This window comes from Vulpes lagopus, chromosome 11, assembly GCF_018345385.1.
Source record: "Vulpes lagopus strain Blue_001 chromosome 11, ASM1834538v1, whole genome shotgun sequence".
Lineage (NCBI taxonomy): Eukaryota > Metazoa > Chordata > Mammalia > Carnivora > Canidae > Vulpes > Vulpes lagopus.
This window is the reverse complement of record NC_054834.1, coordinates 66,555,826-66,575,184: the sequence shown is the minus strand read 5'-3', so window position 1 is coordinate 66,575,184 and position 19,359 is coordinate 66,555,826. Positions and strand designations below refer to the sequence as shown.

Here is a 19,359-nt window from a genome sequence, read left to right as displayed (position 1 = left end):
AAGTTTCCTGGGAGCTCTTTTCCCTCTTCCTTAGATTAAGGTCCTAGAAGAAGCATGGCATTTTGATGCTTTGTCCTTTAAAATAACTGTAGGGAGGTAGACTAGGAAGCTTTGGAGTCCCACTGCCTAGTTCAGTTCTGGCTTCTCAACTTCTAGCTGTATCACTCTGGGCAAGTCAGCCTTCTGGGCTTTAGTTTCCTCCACTGTTAATTAGCTAATAGCACCTATCTCAGTATAACTGCAAGAAAGAAATTAAATAAAAGTGGAAAAGTATTTAAAATACTCCCTAATACACAGCAAGTGCTCAATAAATGTTAGGCTTTTTCTTTTTCTTTTTTGGTTGTTATTATTCTTGGAATTTTCTCAAGAGACAAATAATACGGCTGTCGACAGAAACTGGAGGGGCACCCAAACACAAGTCCCCCCCACTTCCTGAAAGTCTGCTTTACACCACTTCAGTTTTACAAAAGACCTACATTAGTACTTTGTTCTTGCTAACTGAAGGAAACCCAAAGAGGATTTTCACTTTCACGAAAAAAGGCAATAAGTGAAAATAGCATTTAGCATTTGCTTTACAGTGAGCTGTTACAGAGGCAGCATGCACCCTGAGCATCAAGCTGTCATAGCTTTGAACTGTATCTGTCAGCACATCTGTGCTTTATCTCAATTTATTTCATGCATCCATTAGCAAGATGTGTCCTAAGGTATCAGAGAAGCCTAAAAGAGGTTTTTTTTTGGGGGGGGGGGGTTTGGGTACACTAAAAATTTTTTCCATATAAATTAATGGTAACTGCTCCTTCGCGTTGCACCATTTTGGCTTGCAAAAGGTTTTCTAGGAACACTCTACTTTTGGACAGTAGAGGAAACCTGAATCTACAAATGACGAGGGCCTTTAAGAAAAGACCAATAGGTTCTCTGTAACACATATCTTAAGAAAACAGAAGAAACTAGTTTAATTGTGAATGGAAACCATCTGCTAATCTAACTCAAGAGTGAGGTTCTTGAGAGTCTAGATTTCCTCCCCCTTGAGATACTGCACATTCTTTGTTAGAGAACTTTTCTCAGTAGATTTCATATCTGTTAACAACTACCTGCTGGAACATAACCTCTGTATTCAAAAGTATCTCTAAGTGAAAGGGGGCCTCTTGGGGGTCAGATCTCTCCTCATCAAGGAGGAAACAGGAAATGATGGTATAGTTCTTAAATCTAAGGAGAAATAAATATACAGCCATTCCCAAGCAAAGCTAAATGCCAAGGAAACACAGATTTTCCAGCAGTAGAGGAACAGGAGGTGCTGTGTGGGGTGATGGAGGCAGATGTCTAGAACAAAGGGTGGAGTAGGGCTCTATAGTATTGCCTGGCAGCAAGCGATTATCTGTCAGTGAGGAGCTTCCACATGCCATCAGCCAAGCCACACAGAAACATCAAGCATGGAGACACACAGAGACATGGGGTCTGTTAACCCCCAAGGGCCAGATATCCTTAGACAAGGTTGTCAGGGGACCAAATGTAGTCTGCTTCCTCGCCAAGGCTGGACCTACAAAGAGTCCTGGTGGCTAGCAGAGAATCCCACTGAGGTTTCTGGGACTTCTAAGCCTTGATATTGGGTCAAGAATAGTCCTACCTAGGGGAGGCCAGATCCTGTGGCCTCCAGCTGTCACAGTAGCTTGTTTAGAAATCACATTCTAGGGGATCCCTGGGTGGCTCAGTGGTTTAGCGCCTGCCTTTGGCCCAGAACATGATCCTGGAGTCCTGGGATTGAGTCCCACATTGGGCTCCCTACATGGAGCCTGCTTCTCCCTCTGCCTGTGTCTCTGCCTCATTCTCTCTCTCTCTCTCTCTGTCTCTCTCATGCATAAATAAATAAATAATAAATAAATCTTTTTAAAAAAAGAAAAAAGAAATCACATTCTCCCAGGCTGACAGTGTTATTGCCTCACACAGATCCCTTCCTACCTTTAACCACCACATGGCCCAGATTTTCCAAAACATAATGTCTTTATGAAATTTTTAACAGACGCTTTACACACCTAAATGTGGTTTGATTTTTATACCTCTCATGCCTTCACATACATAAATTTAGAGGTTCACAGTGGAAGTGAGGGGATAGTGAAGGAAAGAGTGTGATGGGGAAATAATCTTTGTCAGGAAAAAACAGGATTCTGCTTTGTTTCCTCCTCTAGACATTGCCCAGAAGCAGCAGCACATACTATAAGAGCCTGCTAACATCATGTATCTTAACCCAAAAACACTGGTCACTGAGCGATTCAGCCACCATAAAACTGTCTCAGATGGGCTTGTCCAGCCCATTTTTTGTCTCTGAGATTTCTGAGCCAGCTCTATGGGTCTCTTCTCCTCCTCCTTCCCTGGAAGATTCCACAGTGCCTGGAAACTCCATCTGCTGGCAGATGAGTGAAGGGCTGAAGAGGTATGCGTTAAGCTCCTAATTAAATCACAGGATCTGGTTTATGAGTATCTCACCAACCAAAACATGAACAAGACACCTTTATCATTCAATTAAAAGCATAGCCAGAATCTAATTGCTAGATTAACAAACAAACAGTTTAAACAATTTTTTTTTTTAAAAAAAGATGTTTGAAGAAAGTGGGAATGGGCAAGATAAACAGCTTTGCCCCATTCTAGTTTCCTGCCTTTAAGTAAAGAACTGAGTACAAGACCTCAAACAGTTTTCAGCCAGATGCCAAGATGCCATCACATCAACATAGGTAAAGAAGGGGAAAGCTTTACCTGGCTCCATGCCCCTTCAAATTTTCAAAATCCAAAGAAACATTTCCTTACCTGCCAGGACCCTGTTAACAGAGGAGTGAGTAGCCAAGCCAGGCTGTCCACGTTCGTGAAAAATCCCCGCATAAGGCAAGTACTCAGGCAGCAAGAAACGCCTACAAGAAGGAATCACATGTGAAAAGCCTATAAAAGACCACCATAAAACAAAGGAGATATACTATCCACCTACCCCCAACAATCAAGGCTAAGGGATCTACTAAACCTAGGAATCCACAAAAGTTCAGCACAGAGTAAAAATGCCTGGGATTTGTCCTTCTGCAAACTATATCTCCTTCCTGATTTTTTTCTTCTGCAGTTTTGCAGGGCTTCTAACCTTGAATAGGATACTCCCAAGGCCACTTTTATATCTTTTTGTTGTGGCCAATCATCTCCTGTCAAGTCTTTAGACGGCAGGGCTGGATTATAGGCTCACTAGGAAATAACTCCAGATATGAAATCCAAAGTCCAGAAAGAGGTTTAAAAGTGAAATCCCGCTCTCATAAAGGCTCCTTCATAAAGGCTGACTACTTAGTTCTTACCTTGGAACGAAGCGTCCAAGCGAAGGTGCAGACATCCGGGCATTGCGTGGAGCTCGGTGCCTAGATCTGTCACCATTGTCCCTGGAGAAAACAAAGACTACATATAAAAGAGTCACTAAAGCAGAACCAGTCACCGGCCCAAAAGGCAAATATTTCCCAAACAAAATTCCTACACTCAGGTGAAGATCCCAGAGAAATTAATCATCCGGTTGCTTACTAATTTGGATGGCACATTAATATACTACATTTCTAGGGTACCTCAACTAAAAGATTTATGAGCATTTTCTGACAGTTTGGTAAAAAGGAGGAACATTTTCATGAGTTAATGTGATCTTTGAACCCTGTATCACCTGAAACTAAAGCCAAGTTTAGATCTTCCAAGGGACCTGGAATGGAAATACATAAACTTCTTTTTCTAGATTGAAAGATACAGAGAAACTTTAGCTTTGGGCTATCTTGAAGGACGAAAAATTCCCCCATCCATTTCATTCAGCAAATGGTTATCTCTAAATGAATCTGTTTAGGTCTTTGGTGTGGGAAAAAAAAATCACTCATGAAAAGTGAAAGAAAAACAACACAAGAGAAAGACGAGGCAGTCCATTTTTTTAGAGCCTGTAAAATTGGCAATGATGAAGAGTATCAGAAAATGCAATCCCAAACATTTGAGTAAAAAGAAAAAAGTCTAGGTGTTTTCTTTATGGTCTGTTAGAGCAATAGTAATAACCACCACTTATTAAATATCTACTAAGTTCTAATATAAAGGTTGTTAACATGTTATTCTACTTAATCCTTCTAACTATCCCATTCGCTTTTAGATATAGAAACTAAAGGGCAGGGAACCCTGGGTGGCGCAGCGGTTTGACTCCTGCCTTTGGCCCAGGGCGCGATCCTGGAGACCCAGGATCGAATCCCACGTCGGGCTCCCGGTGCATGGAGCCTGCTTCTCCCTCTGCCTATGTCTCTGCCTCTCTCTCTCTCTCTCTCTGTGTGTGACTATCATAAAAAAAAAAAAAAAAAAGAAAGAAAAGAAACTAAAGGGCAGCCACAGTGGCCCAGCGGTTTAGCGCCACCTTCAGCCCAGGGTGTGATCCTGGAGACCCAGGATGGAGTCCCACTCCCTGCACGGAGCCTGCTTCTCCCTCTGCCTGTCTCTCTTTCTCTCTCTGTCATGAATAAATAAATTAAAAATCTTAAAAAAAAAAAAAAAGTACACCGATATGGAAACTAAGGACCAGAAAGGCAAACGCCCAAGGTCACACAACTGGTAAGTGGCTGAGGCAGCATTCAAAGAGCATCTATTTGATTCTGAAGCCCTTGCTCTTTCCACTATACTTCACTGCCTCCTACAAGAAAACAGGGACTTCACATGGCTTATTTTCTAATGCATCAAAGGAACAATAAGCCAAAGGGCATCGGCTGGACAGTGCAGTTAATTAGCTGCTTAACCAACTCTATGAAATAAATAAACCTCTAAAAGCTTGATTTGATATTTTTTTCCTAAATTCTCCCTTTGGATTATCTTCAACTTAATGAGATCATCTTCGAACTGGCCCTCGAACCAAAGTTAAGACAATACTTTAGCTTTCAAATGGACCACTGGGAGCTTTACAAGCCAGAAATGAAAGCCTAGGAAGGTTTTTATATCTTGGTGGGATTGGATGCTGTGCATTAACAAAGGAATCAATATCAGGGATATTGGAAGCTGATCCATTAAAAGTCAGTACTGCTCTTTATTTTCCCAAAAGAGAAGGTATACTATTGTTTTCCTTAACATATCATATCCCTTTGACTTGAAACTCTACAGATGAAGGGAGAGGCAAGCTGGGGGAGGGAGACAAACAGACAGACACTACATGGAAAGTAAAAAGGTTATTAAAAAGAACAGTTAAATCAGAAGTTCCTGACCAGTGGATTGCAGCTCTCAGAAGCACACAAATCATTTTAAGATCTCAGTAGCCACAGACACACAGGAAAAGAAAAATATTAAGATAGTTCTCAAATTAAGCATATTATTATTTTTCAAATATATGAAGCTTCAAATTTTGATCAAAGTACCAATTCACTTAAAAGTACAAATGAGGGGATCCCTGGGTGGCTCAGCAGTTTAGCGCTTGCCTTTGGCCTGGGGCGTGATCCTGGAGCCCCGGGATCGAGTCCCATGTCGGGCTCCCGGCATGGAGCCTGCTTCTCCTTCCGCCTGTGTCTCTGCCGCCCCCGCCCCTCTTTTTACGTCTATCATAAATGAATAAATAAAATCTTAAAAAAAAAAAGTACAAATGAGGGGCACCTGGGTAGCTCAACTGATTGAGCATCCAACTCTTGATTTCGTCTCAGGTCGTGATCTCAGGGTCGTGAGATCAAGCCCCAAGTCACGCTTCCAGCTGAGTGGGGAGTCTGCCTGAGATTCTCTCCCTCCTCTCCCTCTGTCCCTCCTCAGGCTCACTCATGTTCTCTCTCTCTCTCTCAAATAAATAGATCTTAAAAAAAAGTACAAATGAATTGATGACAGCTTTCCATATCAGCATATTTTACTTATCAACGGGCACTAAAAGAACAGTTAACTATCATGAGGAAGTTAGAAAACATTTTGAAATTAAAAAGGGCCCTAAGCTTCAAAAAGATTAAAAACTAAGCCAGAGAAAGGAGCACCATGGGATAAATGCAAGTACTATTCCATAGCTCTGAGAGCAAGAGCTGGCCTTCCCAGAATCAGTCACACTGTGGAGCTGACAACTGGTTTCTCCAAGGTCCAAAGACCCCTTTTCTCCTGGACAATAAACAGTACTCCATCTGGTGTCAGCAGGGCTGAAGAGCAGGGAAGGAGAAGCCAGTGCACTAGATCATACTGATTAGCAGTTGCCAGTGCTCAAAGAGGGCACAGAGCTTGGTGAAATGACATAAGGAGACAATTTAGAAAAACGGACAAAGACATTAGAGCTGGGGGAAAATCTGGGCTCCTTCGACATACTTCACAAGCCTCTTTTCATTATTATTATTTTTAAAAATATTTTATTTATTTATTCATGAGAGACACAGACTGAGAAAGAGAGAGAGAGAGGCAGAGACACAGGCAGAGAGAGAAGCAGGCCCCATGCAGACAGCCCAACATGGGACTCGATCCTGGGATCCCAGGATCACGCCCCGGGTCCAAGGCAGGCACCAAACCGCTGAGCCACCCGGGGATCCCCCCTCTTTTCATTATTATTAAAACTGACAATCAACTCCTTCCCTCCTTCCTTCCATTCTTTCTTTCTTTCTTTTCTTTTCTTTTTAGAGAGAGTGCACAAGCAGGGGTGGGGTGGGGGAGGGGGAGGGGGGGAGGGGGAGGGGGGGGAGAGAGAGAGAGAGAGAGAGAGAATCTTTAGCACAGAGCCCAACTCGGGGCTTGATCTCACGACCCTGAGATCATGATCTGAGCTGAAATCAAGAGTTGTACACTTAATTGACGAAACCACCCAGGCTCCCCTAACCAACTCCTTTCTGATTCAGTTTCTCCTTCCATTTGAAAAAGGGAGGTAGGACAAAAAACATGGGCAGAGATAATGGCTTTACAGTACTTAGAGATTAATGGGGGATATACAGGAAAATACAAATGAGATCAGCTGGCTCAAACACAAAGTCTCAGACTGATGGTCACATTCAGCACCATGAAAGACATATACACTAAGTGAATAGACATGCACCTGCTGGCCCTCACCCTTAACATCTTGACTAAGGATGGAGAAGTAGGAACTAAATGGCATCTCAATAAAATGTAGAAAAGACTTCAAATTAAAAGCATTTAGAACTCTAGCATAGAAAGAGAAGAATAAGCGCACGGGCCTCAAAACAATTAGAAAACTGTGGAATGCGGTGAACACACAGTGAGATGCTGCCTAGGAGAGACAACAAAGAACAGCTAGGAGAAAAGAGCTCAAATGCTGTTCCAGGAAAAACCCTGTAAACAAGAATGGGAAAGGTGGCAAAGGCCAGAACATTTGACTGCAGGACAAGTGAGCAAGGAGATGGATAAAGGCTCTGTGCATTAGTACTGACCACAAAAATCCCTAACTAAAGCGTGTCTCTAAGCAGACTAGAGGCAAAAAGAGCAACTCATGACCCTAGATTCTGTGGTCTTGAAAGAAGGGAGGATTCAGAAGTAAGGAGTTGGGCCACAGAAACCAAATTCAGGTCACAGAATATCTGCAGTGGTGATAGGAAATGGAAGAAGGGGAGAGGGAAACTGCTAAGAGTTCCAAGAAAAGGGCAAAGGACTTAAAAATACTTAAAACAATGCCATATTTACAAAGCCATACAGACTCTGTCACTCACTCTGGTGCAGATATAAGATCAATGTTACTCGAGGCTGCCTAAGCCAAAGTGAGTGAGGCAGAGACTGAAATCTGAATGACCAGAGGCTGTCTGCCAGATGAAGAGAGGGTAAAGGCAGCCCTAGGCAGACCATTTACCTTAGGGTTGGTGGAGGGAGCTATGCACGCATACACGCACGCACGCACAGGGGCCTAAATGTAACACAGCCTTATGCCCTCTCCCAAGGGGACCTGGAAAAAAACAAACCAACCAACCAAGCCAGTAAAGAACAGAATATGCAAATATACTGGTACTGTTCCTCCCTCACAGGAGGACTCTTTGTCACCAGAATGCTTTTCAGGGAAACACCAGAGAAATCCTCATCAATTTCATCAGCTAGAAGCTGCCTTTAAGCCAGCAGGACAGAAGCTGGTGGAGTTATTAATGGCTGTTCCAGTTGTTGAATTCTGTGCATCTCTGATTAACTCTCAGAGGGGTATTTGGGAAGGAGAGGGAGGAAAAAATAAGATTTTCTTATACTAGATTTTATATGGAAAAAAACACCCTTCAAACAATAAGGCACCCAAGACAAATGTTAAATACAAGAAAATGCATCTCTGGAACAAGGGAGAGACACACAGCAGCAACTCTTGCTAAATGCCTGGGATTAATTGCCTCAAAGAGAGGCCGTAATTTAAAGGAATGAAAAACACACCTAGAGACTGCTGTCTGAAGTCCTGACCAGACAGTCAGGTTGTCATTACTCCTCATGACAAACAGCTCTGCCTCAGGTCTTTATAAATGAAGCTCTTGCAGCAAAAAGCTCAAAAGGCCATTGTCCTCTTGACCATACACAGTTGACTCTGCTGAAAATTAGACTATTAAAAAAAATAAGTGTTTCCCTTTGCTCTTCTGTTTTTACTCAATCTCCAGACAATAGAAGGCCTAGCTGGTATTCCTCTCCCTGGATGGCACAAGTCCTTTCCTTAACCCTAGTACTCACAGTAAGAAACCGAGGCCCCTGTCTTTACTGTCAAGGATCATGCACACGTGTAAGGGCTTAGATTTCTGGGAGGAAGGGAGAGGGCCCTCAGGTGTCATTCACAGGGGATACATAGGAGCACAAACTTTTGGAACCGTGGAGCCTTAACTTTCCCTAAGGAGCAGTAATATAACAGATAATTACTGTTTACAAATTCCTCTCCACCTTTAGTCTAATTTCTAGCCTAATTTCATCTGCATACACTCCATATTCCTATTGGACATTTTATGTTAAAAAAAAAAAATCTCTAAGTGGTTATGTCTTACTCCCCCTACCTCCTGAGCTGCTTAATTCTTTCATTCTGTGTTTTCCCATACTATACCCAAGGACGATCCACATATATTCCCTTTTCTTTCTCTTCTAGTATTCCCCATAATAAATATTCATATGTATTTTACTGGCCCAGAAAGAATGCTAATTCTGAAGTTACCAAGCAATAGGCTCAAAACCTTCAGGTAAGAGCTAGAATTCAGGTAGGCATATATTTAGAAATAGGTTGGGGCTCTTCTGGTGCCAGATATCCTGTTCCTAATCCTCAGGAAGGCTCTCCCCTTTTCTGAGACTTTTCATTATTCTGCCTCTGCTGAACATGAGGGAAGTCCATCTAAGGTAGTCAGCTCCCACAAAGATCTGAGTGCTTCAGGGTTAAACTGCAGAGATTATCCCCTCTGATTTTACAGATCAGACGCTGAGGCCTAGGGTGGATAAGGGACTTGCCCAAAATCAAAGGACAAATTTTGACTCAGCCAAAACCAGAACCCAGGGCCAATCTCTAGACAAGAGTTGTCAAGCTATGGGGACAGTGGTCACTGACAAGTGATCCCAGTTCCCACCTGCTCCCACAGCTGCTCTAGGAGTCACTTACTCTTTTACCTACTTAGTTCAAAACTGGCTCAAGTAGGAATCAAAAAGGACTCGGGCAATATTTTGTTTGGGAAGCAGGAAGTCAGGCAACTGAGCTATTGCAGCTAATTTCTCAGGAACGTCCACAAACGTTCAGGCCCATTCTTAGAAAACACCAGGCCTCATACACACCCAACATGTAAGGTCCAGTCCTCAAATGTTCTCTCCTGTATTTCACCCACTGTTTCCTAACTGGTTTTCCTAAACCAGGCTGTACAGTTGCCACTTTAGGTCACCCTAGCCAATGCTGTCAGAAGTAGCCGCCTCAAACAGGTCTTCAGTAATGGCTGCCCCCAGATAAAAATAAAGTCCAAACTTCTTGGTCAAGCATTCCAGGCCCTCAGTTCAGGCCTTTTCCATCTGCTCTTTCGTATTACAAATACTCTATAACTCTAGCCACAGATTTATTCAGGGTCCTTTGAATAAACCCTGTAAATCTTCTGTCTCTGGGCTTTTGCTTAGCTAAGTCCCTTTGAATCTCCTAGAATCTCCTTCCCTACCCTCATCCTCCACATCAATTCATCAAAGTCCTACATAGTCTGTCCACCCAGCTGAAACGCTGGGAGCCTCCTCACATCTCCCCAAATACCCTCTTCCCTTCATAGAATGCTGCTCTGTATTTTAGTGTTACCTTATTATAGTCTGTCTAATAAGTTACTATGTAAAAATCTGCTCATGTTATTTCATTACCTAAAACTCTTCAATGACTTCCTTTTACCTAAAGGATAAAGTTCACCTCCTTTGTAAGATACACAAGACTCTCCAAAGATGTGGTGTTACCCTAACTCTTGGGGCTCATCTCTTGCCACATAACTTGGACTTTAGAATCTAGACAAACTTATCAACAAGGGAATTCTGAAATACTTCATGTTTCTATGACTGTACATTTATTTGCCTTTCTCCCAAGAATATCTAGAAGTGACAGTCCTATTTTAAGACATATAACTTTCTCTTTTATAAACCGACCTTGTAAAAAAAACAATCAACCACTATGGAAATCAAGTAAGTGAAATTATTTAAAACTCTCTGGTAAAAAAGAAGAGAACAGTTTCTCATCTCATCCCACTGTAGGAACTACTTCTATTCCTCTATGCCTGATTTCTGACTGTTCTAGCAAGTTCCAATCTATAAAGAGAAAAACTTTAAAGTGTGTTTCCTTAGAATTTCTCTTGTATTTCTAGTATCAAAGAGTCTATGGTTTGTAAGTTAAAGGAAGGAACAAAGGCAACTCCTCTTCAAAATGAAGTAGACAGAACACTCTCTAAAGATTTACCCTTCCCTTTCTTGGCTACAGTTACGTATCTGTTATTAGTAGTCACCAACTCCCACAGGAGTCCTGGAAATTCTGGGCACAGAAAAGAGAGCAGGAGCAAGGAGTCCTACTACCAAGGACACGTAGCTTCACTCTATTGGAATTTCTAGCCACGAGAACTTAAAGTATATGAATCTCACAAAGTTGCTAGGATTTCACCTTTACACAGATGATAATAGTAATATTATTTGGTTTTTAATGTATTTTCTTTGCCATAGCTCAATTAAATTTCAGTTATAGCAAAAGGACAGGCAAAGAATGTTAAATTCTGAACTAAAGGCAAGCAACTTCTCTTATGCCAACCCAATCAGATGGCAGAGCTGAGTGACAGCCTTCAGAACTCTCAGCTACATCACATATCAAAAAGACCTTTAACAACTTCCTTGCCAGAAGATGTCTGGGGACAGGGACCATAAAAGGAGAAGCTCTTTCTGCATTAGGCTGTATATGTGTATGTGTACTGCCAGAACAATTCATGCCAAACTAAGGAACTAGAATCCATTTCTGGCACCTAGAAATGATTGTCATACCGCGAAACATTTTTGCTTATTTGGTCACAATACACATTTCTGGGTAAAAATTCAAATATAACCAGATAAATTAGAAGAATGAAGAGAACAAATGTAATAAACCTGAAGTGACTTCATTGTAAGGCTGAAGGACTAGAGTCCTCACTGTGATGTTCTTCCAAAGGAAGCCCAGTGTCACAACGGTAAATGAAGAACTTGCTCTCTTCTGTGCTGGCAACAATTTTAAGAAGTGAATATAATTCCCCTGCAGCTGGTATGTATGGTGTAGATATTTGTGACTGATCCAATCTGAAGCTTCTAGTTCTGTCATTGGCTCAGGATATTCTTTGCCTTAGAAGGTAAAGCAGTTACAAAAAGACACAAGAAGGGCAAGAATAAGCTGGGGATGATTCTGGGATTCTAATTACATTTAGAATAAGAGATAACATGAGGAAGGAGCTGAGGATAACAGAAACAATAGACATATGCCACTTCTTATGCAGGCCTTAACAACTAGTAGGACAGGGCACTTCACCACAGTGCTTCATAAAAGCCACCCTCTTTCCAAAGTGATGGTGAAAATTAAAATGGCAATTATGCTTATTTGCTTTCTACATTGTAGCTGGTGGTCTGGGCTCAAAAGCAGGCAGACAGCAATGTCAGGGGCAGCCACACCTTTAGTCTGCTTGTGAATATCTTTATGCAAAGACAGATGCTGAAGGCTTCAGGACAGACCTTCTGACAGCAGGTTTCTGGATGTCCTGCTTGTGCATTTTGATAAACACAGGGACCCTGCAGTCTCAATCCTGGCTGCAGACAGAGATGAATGGCAGGAGAAGATGCCTGCCTGGGTAGATGGTCATTAATCCAGACCACAAAAGAAAAGAAAATTTAACCTGATGCTGACCAACATTCAAAGCTATCCTCCATATAGATAAATCTAGAGTGTTCTTCCACAGCAAATTCAGGGAGCAAGAGCTCAAATGTGGTTCTACATCATTTATAGGGTTTTTATTTACTTATTTTTATTTTTTTAAGATTTTATTTATTTATTAATGAGAGAGAAAGAGAGAGTGCGCGCGCGCGCGCGAGAGGGGCAGAGACATAGGCAGAGGGAGAAGCAGGCTCCATACAAGGAGCCCGAACAAGGGACTCGATCCTGGGTCTCCAGGATCAGGCCCTGGGCTGAAGGCGGTGCTAAATCACTGAGCCACCGGGGCTGCCCTATTTACTTATTTTTAAAGATCTATTTATCTGAGAGAGAGAGAGAGAGAGAGCGCGAGCGCTCGCATGCTGTGGGGGAGGTATGGGGGGGGGTTGAGGGAGGAGAATCTCAAGTAGACTCCCAGCTGAGCACAGAGCCTGAGGCGGGGCTCCATCTCATGACCCTGAGATCACGACTTGAGCCAAAATCAAGAGTCAGATGTTGAGGTGCCTAGGTGGTTCAGTCAGTTAAGCATCTGGCTTCGGCTCAGGTCATCATCTCAGTATCCTGGGATTGAGTCCTGCGTCAGGCTCTCTGCTTGTGGGGAGGCTGCTTCTCCCCCTCCTCCCCACTCATGCTCTATCTCACTATCTCATTCTCTTTCTTTCTCTCTCAAATAATTAAATAAAATCTTTTTTTTTTTTTAAAGAGTCAGATGCTTCACCAACTGAGCCATCCAGGCACCCCCAATTTTAAGGTTTTTAAATCTACAGGACAAAAAAATGAGACACTAAGTATGTTTGTTCCTGTTCTCAAATCTCAGACATGTCCAATCTTAGTTGTCTCTGTATCCTCATTAAAAAAATACTACGATGGAGTAAATATCTCATTGGGTTATTGTAAGGACTGAACAAGATTTTAAAATATATATATAAAGTATATTAATATATTTATATATACTACAAATGTTTTATATGTTGTAAATTAGTATACACAGGAAAAATATTACTATAGCTGATATTTTTCATTCAGCTGGATGATGGGAAAGAACCAAAAAAAGATGGGATCTGGGGACTCTGCACACCTGGTTGCAATAAGGTAGAGAATGGCAAAATGACCCCTAGTTTAGTAAATGGGAAGAGCTGAAGATGTCAAAGTGGGATGGCAAAGGCAGGAGGAGCACGGTGCACTGTGAAGGTGAGGACACCAGTAGAACAGTCTCTCTTAATGGCACGCTAAGTGTTAGGAGAGTTCAGGCCCTGTCTAACTTACCTGCTTCTCTGTACTTGAAAGAACTGTAAATTATGACTATACAAGCTTCTGACTTTCCTTCTAGTTATCAAAGCTAAGGAAAAGGACTGGGGCAGAGAAATTAAAACGGGCTGGTACATTCCCTCATTTCTCACTCACTCCCTCCTCAGAGAACCTAGAAATTAAAAGGAGCAACCACAAACAATGCTCAGTTTACAACAGCAGGGAGGAGGGCAGGGAAAGAGACAGGAAAAAACGAAGAGATAGTAACTCAGCATCAACCAGCGAGCAACTTCCTTCACTAGGAGACCTGGACTACTAATACTAACACTGAAGTGACTAATCCATAGCTATTAAAAAAAGATTACAATCTGCATCAGCCCAAAAAGAAGGGCAAACACCCTGTGAGAGACTTCTGGAGAGGCATAAGAGAAATCAGCCTCATTCCTAACCAGGGAACAACAGAAGACCCCCAGGGAGTAACAATGGTAAGTCAGCACAGGAAAGGTGAAGAAGGCAATGCAAATTCAGGTCGTGCTGAAGCCAGGAGGGAGGTGAGAGCACAGGTGGGCTGTGGGGAGCACAAAGAGGAGGCAGTCTGACACAGGAAAATCGAGGGGGAAGGAAGGGGAGAGGGAGGAGGTGGTAGCAGAAGAAAGAGAAGGTAAGATGAGAACAGAACATTTTAAACTAACCCAGAACTCCATTGTGAAGGACAAGTCACGAGGCAAGATACAGCTCAAAGGCATCAGCCCCACGTTTCACCACTGCAAAGAGATAACACAGCCTTCCAAACCCGCATGGAGGGAGGCTATGCAATTTGCACTGACTCCCAGATCTCCCTTGGATTACTGAGGCTTTTCAGCGGTACTAAGTCCCAGAAGCCTAGGCATGTACTTGAAACTGATTCTCTCAATAGACCCGGTGCTGGAAAAATCATCGTAACCCGCAGGGGAATATATTTCACTACTGGTGTCTGTCCAGCTAAGAGAGTGGTGACTCTGCCCTCATGGCCATTATAGGCATCCACCATCCCCTAGAATGGACTGAAGGGAGAATGACACGTGCTGGGAGCCAGAGGGTAGCCGATGAGAGAGGACCTGCACCCCTACTCCCCAGGCCACCACAGCTGCTTCAGGGCATCCCTGCATTTCTTTCACATTTACATCCTCCCCAGACAAATGAACCGCCCGTTCAGTCTGCCTTCTGCTTCCAAGTACACAATTGCTAGTGTGTTTAAGAATCATATCAGGAAGGCAAATTGGTATAAAGCTTGTTTCCACCTTCTTAGCCATCTTTGGCAGAGAGATTTCTCCAAAGCATCTTAAAGCTCTTTTGCAAGGTGGCTCTTGGGGAACTATCCATTCAGCTCACGGAAGAGGAAGGTAGACAGGAGGCAAGAACTCTTAACATCTCAGACCTGACCAGGCTATGTCTAGATGGAGCAGGGGGAAAAAAGGAAAATGACTGACAAGCTGTCCTATTCTAATACAAAGGAGGAAAAAATAATGTTTAACCACCTCCCTCCCTCCCTCCCTCCCTCCCTCCCTCCCTCTCTCTCTTCCTCTCTCATTCGTTCTCCATGTTTGAGAATATCAAAATATAGGAATCAAAACAAGAGCCAAATGTCCAATTTGATGCAAGCCAGGAAAGCTTTCAGAATGGAAAGAAACACAATGAATTGCTAGAAAGGTCAGGAGCAACAGGTCAGAGAGTTCAAACACAGCAGTAAGACGGAGGTGTTTGACCCTATGCGTGGGGCTGACCCTGCTCCTTTAGCTCACCCCTGCCCTTTAATCAAACCACTCAACAACACCAGAAGAGCAAGGAATTACCTCTTAAGCCACCACATTAACTTGACAGGCAACTCTCAAAGGATCTTTATCGGAGAGATGGGGAGAAGGAGAAAGTTTAGGCAATGGTATAGGACTTCAAAGAATTAGTGTGATTCAAGGGTACTAAGAGGAACTGTCTTCAGGGAAATCGGAGTATTCTTATGATGTCTAATCTTGCTACCTACTATGCTTCAGAGAAAAAATACCAACAGTCCTGTCTCCCTGATGTTATGAAGAAAGATCACAAGAAGCACTTCCACAGCCACTGTTCACGCAAAGGGGAAATAAAAGTGCTGCCCATGGAGCAGCAGTCATCTTCTCCAGCCTGGCCTGGGGCCAATGGGCTGTCTCCCCACAGGCTCTGGTGAATCAGCAGCACAACTGCCAGAGGGGGGTGGGGAGGGGTAGGGGGATGGGGTAGGGCTGTGCATCTTAACCCCCTTTCCCTCAACCATCCTATTACTCATAAATAGTAACTTAGGGGGTTGGAGCAAAAATGTCAACCACTGCTGCTTGGACAGTGGTCAACTTGGAAGCACACACAGCTCGGAAGGACAGGGAAGAAAGCAAGCTGAGGAGGTACTTACTCAAAGTCCTCAAACTCCAAGTCGGTTCCCTCTACTGATGGGCCCTGGTTGTCTGAGGAAGAGGAGGAGGTGGAAGAACGGAGACGGTTCTGCTGATAGCGCATGGAGCGCTGGCGAATACTGTCTCTCCGTGAGAGATACTGGATCATCCTCTGGGCGTAGTATGCAGCAGGAGATAATCTGAGAGAGACAGAGATGGACAAACACAAACTAGCACTAATGTGGGGAATACTTTGGAAGACAGTAAATCCAGCTCTCCCATGGCATCTCCCTGCTGAGGCGAACTCCGGAGACATGAAAAATAAAGGGCGTTTAACTCACCAGGAGGTCTGTACTGCATAGTACGTTTATCAGACTACCACCAGTGTTTCTGTTCCGAGAGAAGGCAAAGAGGCTGTTTCATCAGTCATCATCTGCTCAACAGCTGCCCCCTCCCAAGGGGATAACACTGAACCTCCCTTTTTTGTTTCTTAAGGGACCCTCCATAGCTTCTCAGGGTACCCTTCACACAGATTCACAGTCTTCTTCAATCATCCATATTCAAAATATAATAAAAAGGGACCACAGCAATCATCTATAGGCCAGCCCTTCTTTCATTTTATAGAGAACAGAGGCCAGGAGAGGGCAAACCAGACATGACTAAAGAAGGTACCATCTTCACCGGGATGTCCTTCTTCTCCAACAAATCCACACAGCTAGCTCCAGATTTGTCCTCACTCCCTAAAATGAGCTCTTGGAACCTCTCAGCTCTATGGATTATTCATAGGTATTTGTAACAGAGAAAATATTCAGCATCGAAAAAGAGTAAAATATATGCAGGAAAACAAAACCTAACAGGGAAAAAAAGATTTTCTATTTCTTACAATAGAGCATCAGAGGCTACATGGGCACTAAGCAATGTACAAGACAACAATTATTCTTCTTTCTTCTCCCTTACCATGGCTACTCTCAGTGGATAATTAGTCTAGACCTCTATTCTTCCAGCTGGGGCTTAGTGTCTTCATACTCCATGAAAACATCTAGTGTCTCATACAATTCACCACATCCCCTTCTTTCTCAAGTTTTTCCTCCATCTTTCACAACACTGCTACATAATAAGAAAGAGAAGAATAATAGAAAAACGTTTTACATGATCATATTAAGTGAATTCCTAAGAAATTTCCAGACTTAAAACTTGCCTGAGGCACACACTTTAACTCAACAATTCCACTAGGAATTTTATCATACAGAAAAACACAAGGATACAAAGATATATATATATCTGTATATGTTGTTAGCATTAGTGAAAAACAGGGAAATGTCCCAAATGCCCAGCAACAGAATAAATAAACTATATATGTACAAAGAAACACTACGTTGCTATTAAAAAGAGTAAGTCATCCCTATAAACACACAAGAAAAACTCTCAAACAAAAATTTAAGTGGGAGAAAAACTGAAGAATGGTATGCGTATGCTAATACATATATAAACATATATATTTCTGCAATTAGAACAAAAAACTAAAAGGAAACACAATAATCCTATTGAGGATTCCTGAGAATCCTAACTTCTATAACATCTGAATACAAAAGGGAAAAAGCATATAAATATACATTTTTTTAATGGAAATCTGGAAAAACTGATTGAGAATGGAAATAGAAGTTATATCCAGTGATTGGAAAAGCATTTACAAAATCATTTACAAAAAAAGCATTTACAAAATCTTGCTGCCTGACCTTTCATTACCCCTGGATAGTTTCTGGGAAAATCCTCAGTAAATCTACTGACTCAGGCCAAAGAGATTCTGCAGTCATTTACTACACGAACTAAGGCTACCTCTGAAATGCCAGTCATCAGAGGTGGTATCCTTCTGGCCAATCATCAAATGGAATTCCTAAGCAGATCAAATGACAATCTTTGGAATTCAAAAGTCCTTGTTATAGAATAATATACTGTGTCTGGCATTCCTGAATCCAAATTATACAGCAGGCGGGCATGGGATAAACAAATGCCTTGGCCAAGATGATCGGAGTACAAGGGCTATTTCTTAAAAGTCTCAATGTGTTGTGGAGCTTCCATTATCCATTTGGGTCCCTGTTGCCATGCATTTTGCAAGGATGAATCAAGAATCCGAAATTTCAAGAGACAAAAGTCAGCAGTTTTGAGTTATTCCTAAATCACTAAATACACAGAAATCTTTTAGAAGTCAACCATTGATGGTTAAATTCTCAAGTCAATCAGACTAGAAAAGAATATAAAAAACATTTCAAGAGCAGAATGAAGATTCTTTTTTTGGAACTGATTCTGAAAAGTGACCATAAGTACACTCATTCCTCAGTTGATAGCCCACGCTAACTAATGGGAAAATTATATTATTGGTGACAGAAGTAGGAAGAATGTTGATGCAGACAACAATAAAGACTGCCCTTTTATGTAAGGGCACAATTTCAGCACTAGGTAATCCCAACTGTTTAATTTCACCATAGGATAGGAATTCCCTAAGCTACAAAACTATGCATCAATGGTAATGAAAAAAGGATTCCTGCACAATTACTAAACATAAGTACATCCTGGACTCATCTTTTTAGGTATCCACAGGGAAGCTAAGGTTCTGAATGCTGAAAGGTCCCACAAAGACTCTGACCTAATAAGTATCATACAGGGTGAAATCTAAGAGGAAAAAGAAATTAAACAGCCAGTAATGAGGTAGCAATCAAGTCTCCTACTAAAGAGCTGGATAATCACCAAACTCTAAGGTGTCCCAAGTAAAAATTTTAAATGTTTAAATAAATCCACAAGTTTTCTTCAAGGAAGAATATGTTCTCCTCCAAAGAAAATGTATTCTGTGTTCAGAGGGGAAATATAAATATAGCAACACCACAAAGTATGACACTTTCTGTGATAAAGAAATCTGAGTAGGAGTAAATAAAAGATTTATTACATGAAAGGAGGACAAATAATGGTCTTAAAGAATCACTGTTAAACTCTGTCAGGTTAAAAATTCTGGGGATGAGATTCCTATTGCTGTCCTAAAAGAAACTCTTTAATAGCAAAAAATTACCTATCTCAGTGTTTCAGAGTAATCTGATTGATGCATAAAATCTCCCTCTGTTATTTAGGGCTTACTACTTTCAATGTGATCAGGGACTAACATAAACTTCCTTGGTTCGGTCATCATCATCTCAGCTGCTTCCCCATTCCCCTGATCCTTGGATTTACCATTTCTAGGGCATGGAAAAGGAAGTAAGAGTACCCTCTTAAGGAATCTTTCCATTAGTCTCTCAGAAAGAATGCTCAACATCATGACATAACTGTGGCCAACAACAAAATCACTCAATATCCCTAGAATCAACTTTGTCTACGGGTCTTTCCAGACTTGAAATTCTTAACCTAAAGCAAAGC

At 42.0% G+C, this 19,359-nt stretch overlaps 1 protein-coding gene across 9 annotated transcripts in view; it reads right to left on the bottom strand.

Moving 5' to 3' along the window:
* Positions 1-19,359, bottom strand: part of AMBRA1 (autophagy and beclin 1 regulator 1) — a 172,924-nt gene that overhangs the window by 87,433 nt on the left and 66,132 nt on the right. For 6 of the 9 annotated variants that reach the window (XR_005990657.1, XM_041773936.1, XM_041773938.1 and 3 more), the window contains 3 exons: positions 15,978-16,157; positions 3,324-3,404; positions 2,800-2,900 (listed from right to left, as the gene is read on the bottom strand). Coding sequence is in view for 8 of the 9 variants with exons in the window: in XM_041773936.1 (XP_041629870.1) it covers positions 2,800-2,900; positions 3,324-3,404; positions 15,978-16,157 (362 nt within the window). In the remaining variant the exon portion in view is untranslated. The remainder of the gene's footprint in view (positions 1-2,799; positions 2,901-3,323; positions 3,405-15,977; positions 16,158-19,359) is intronic. The other 3 variants (XM_041773939.1, XM_041773940.1, XM_041773944.1) reach the window with 1 other exon arrangement.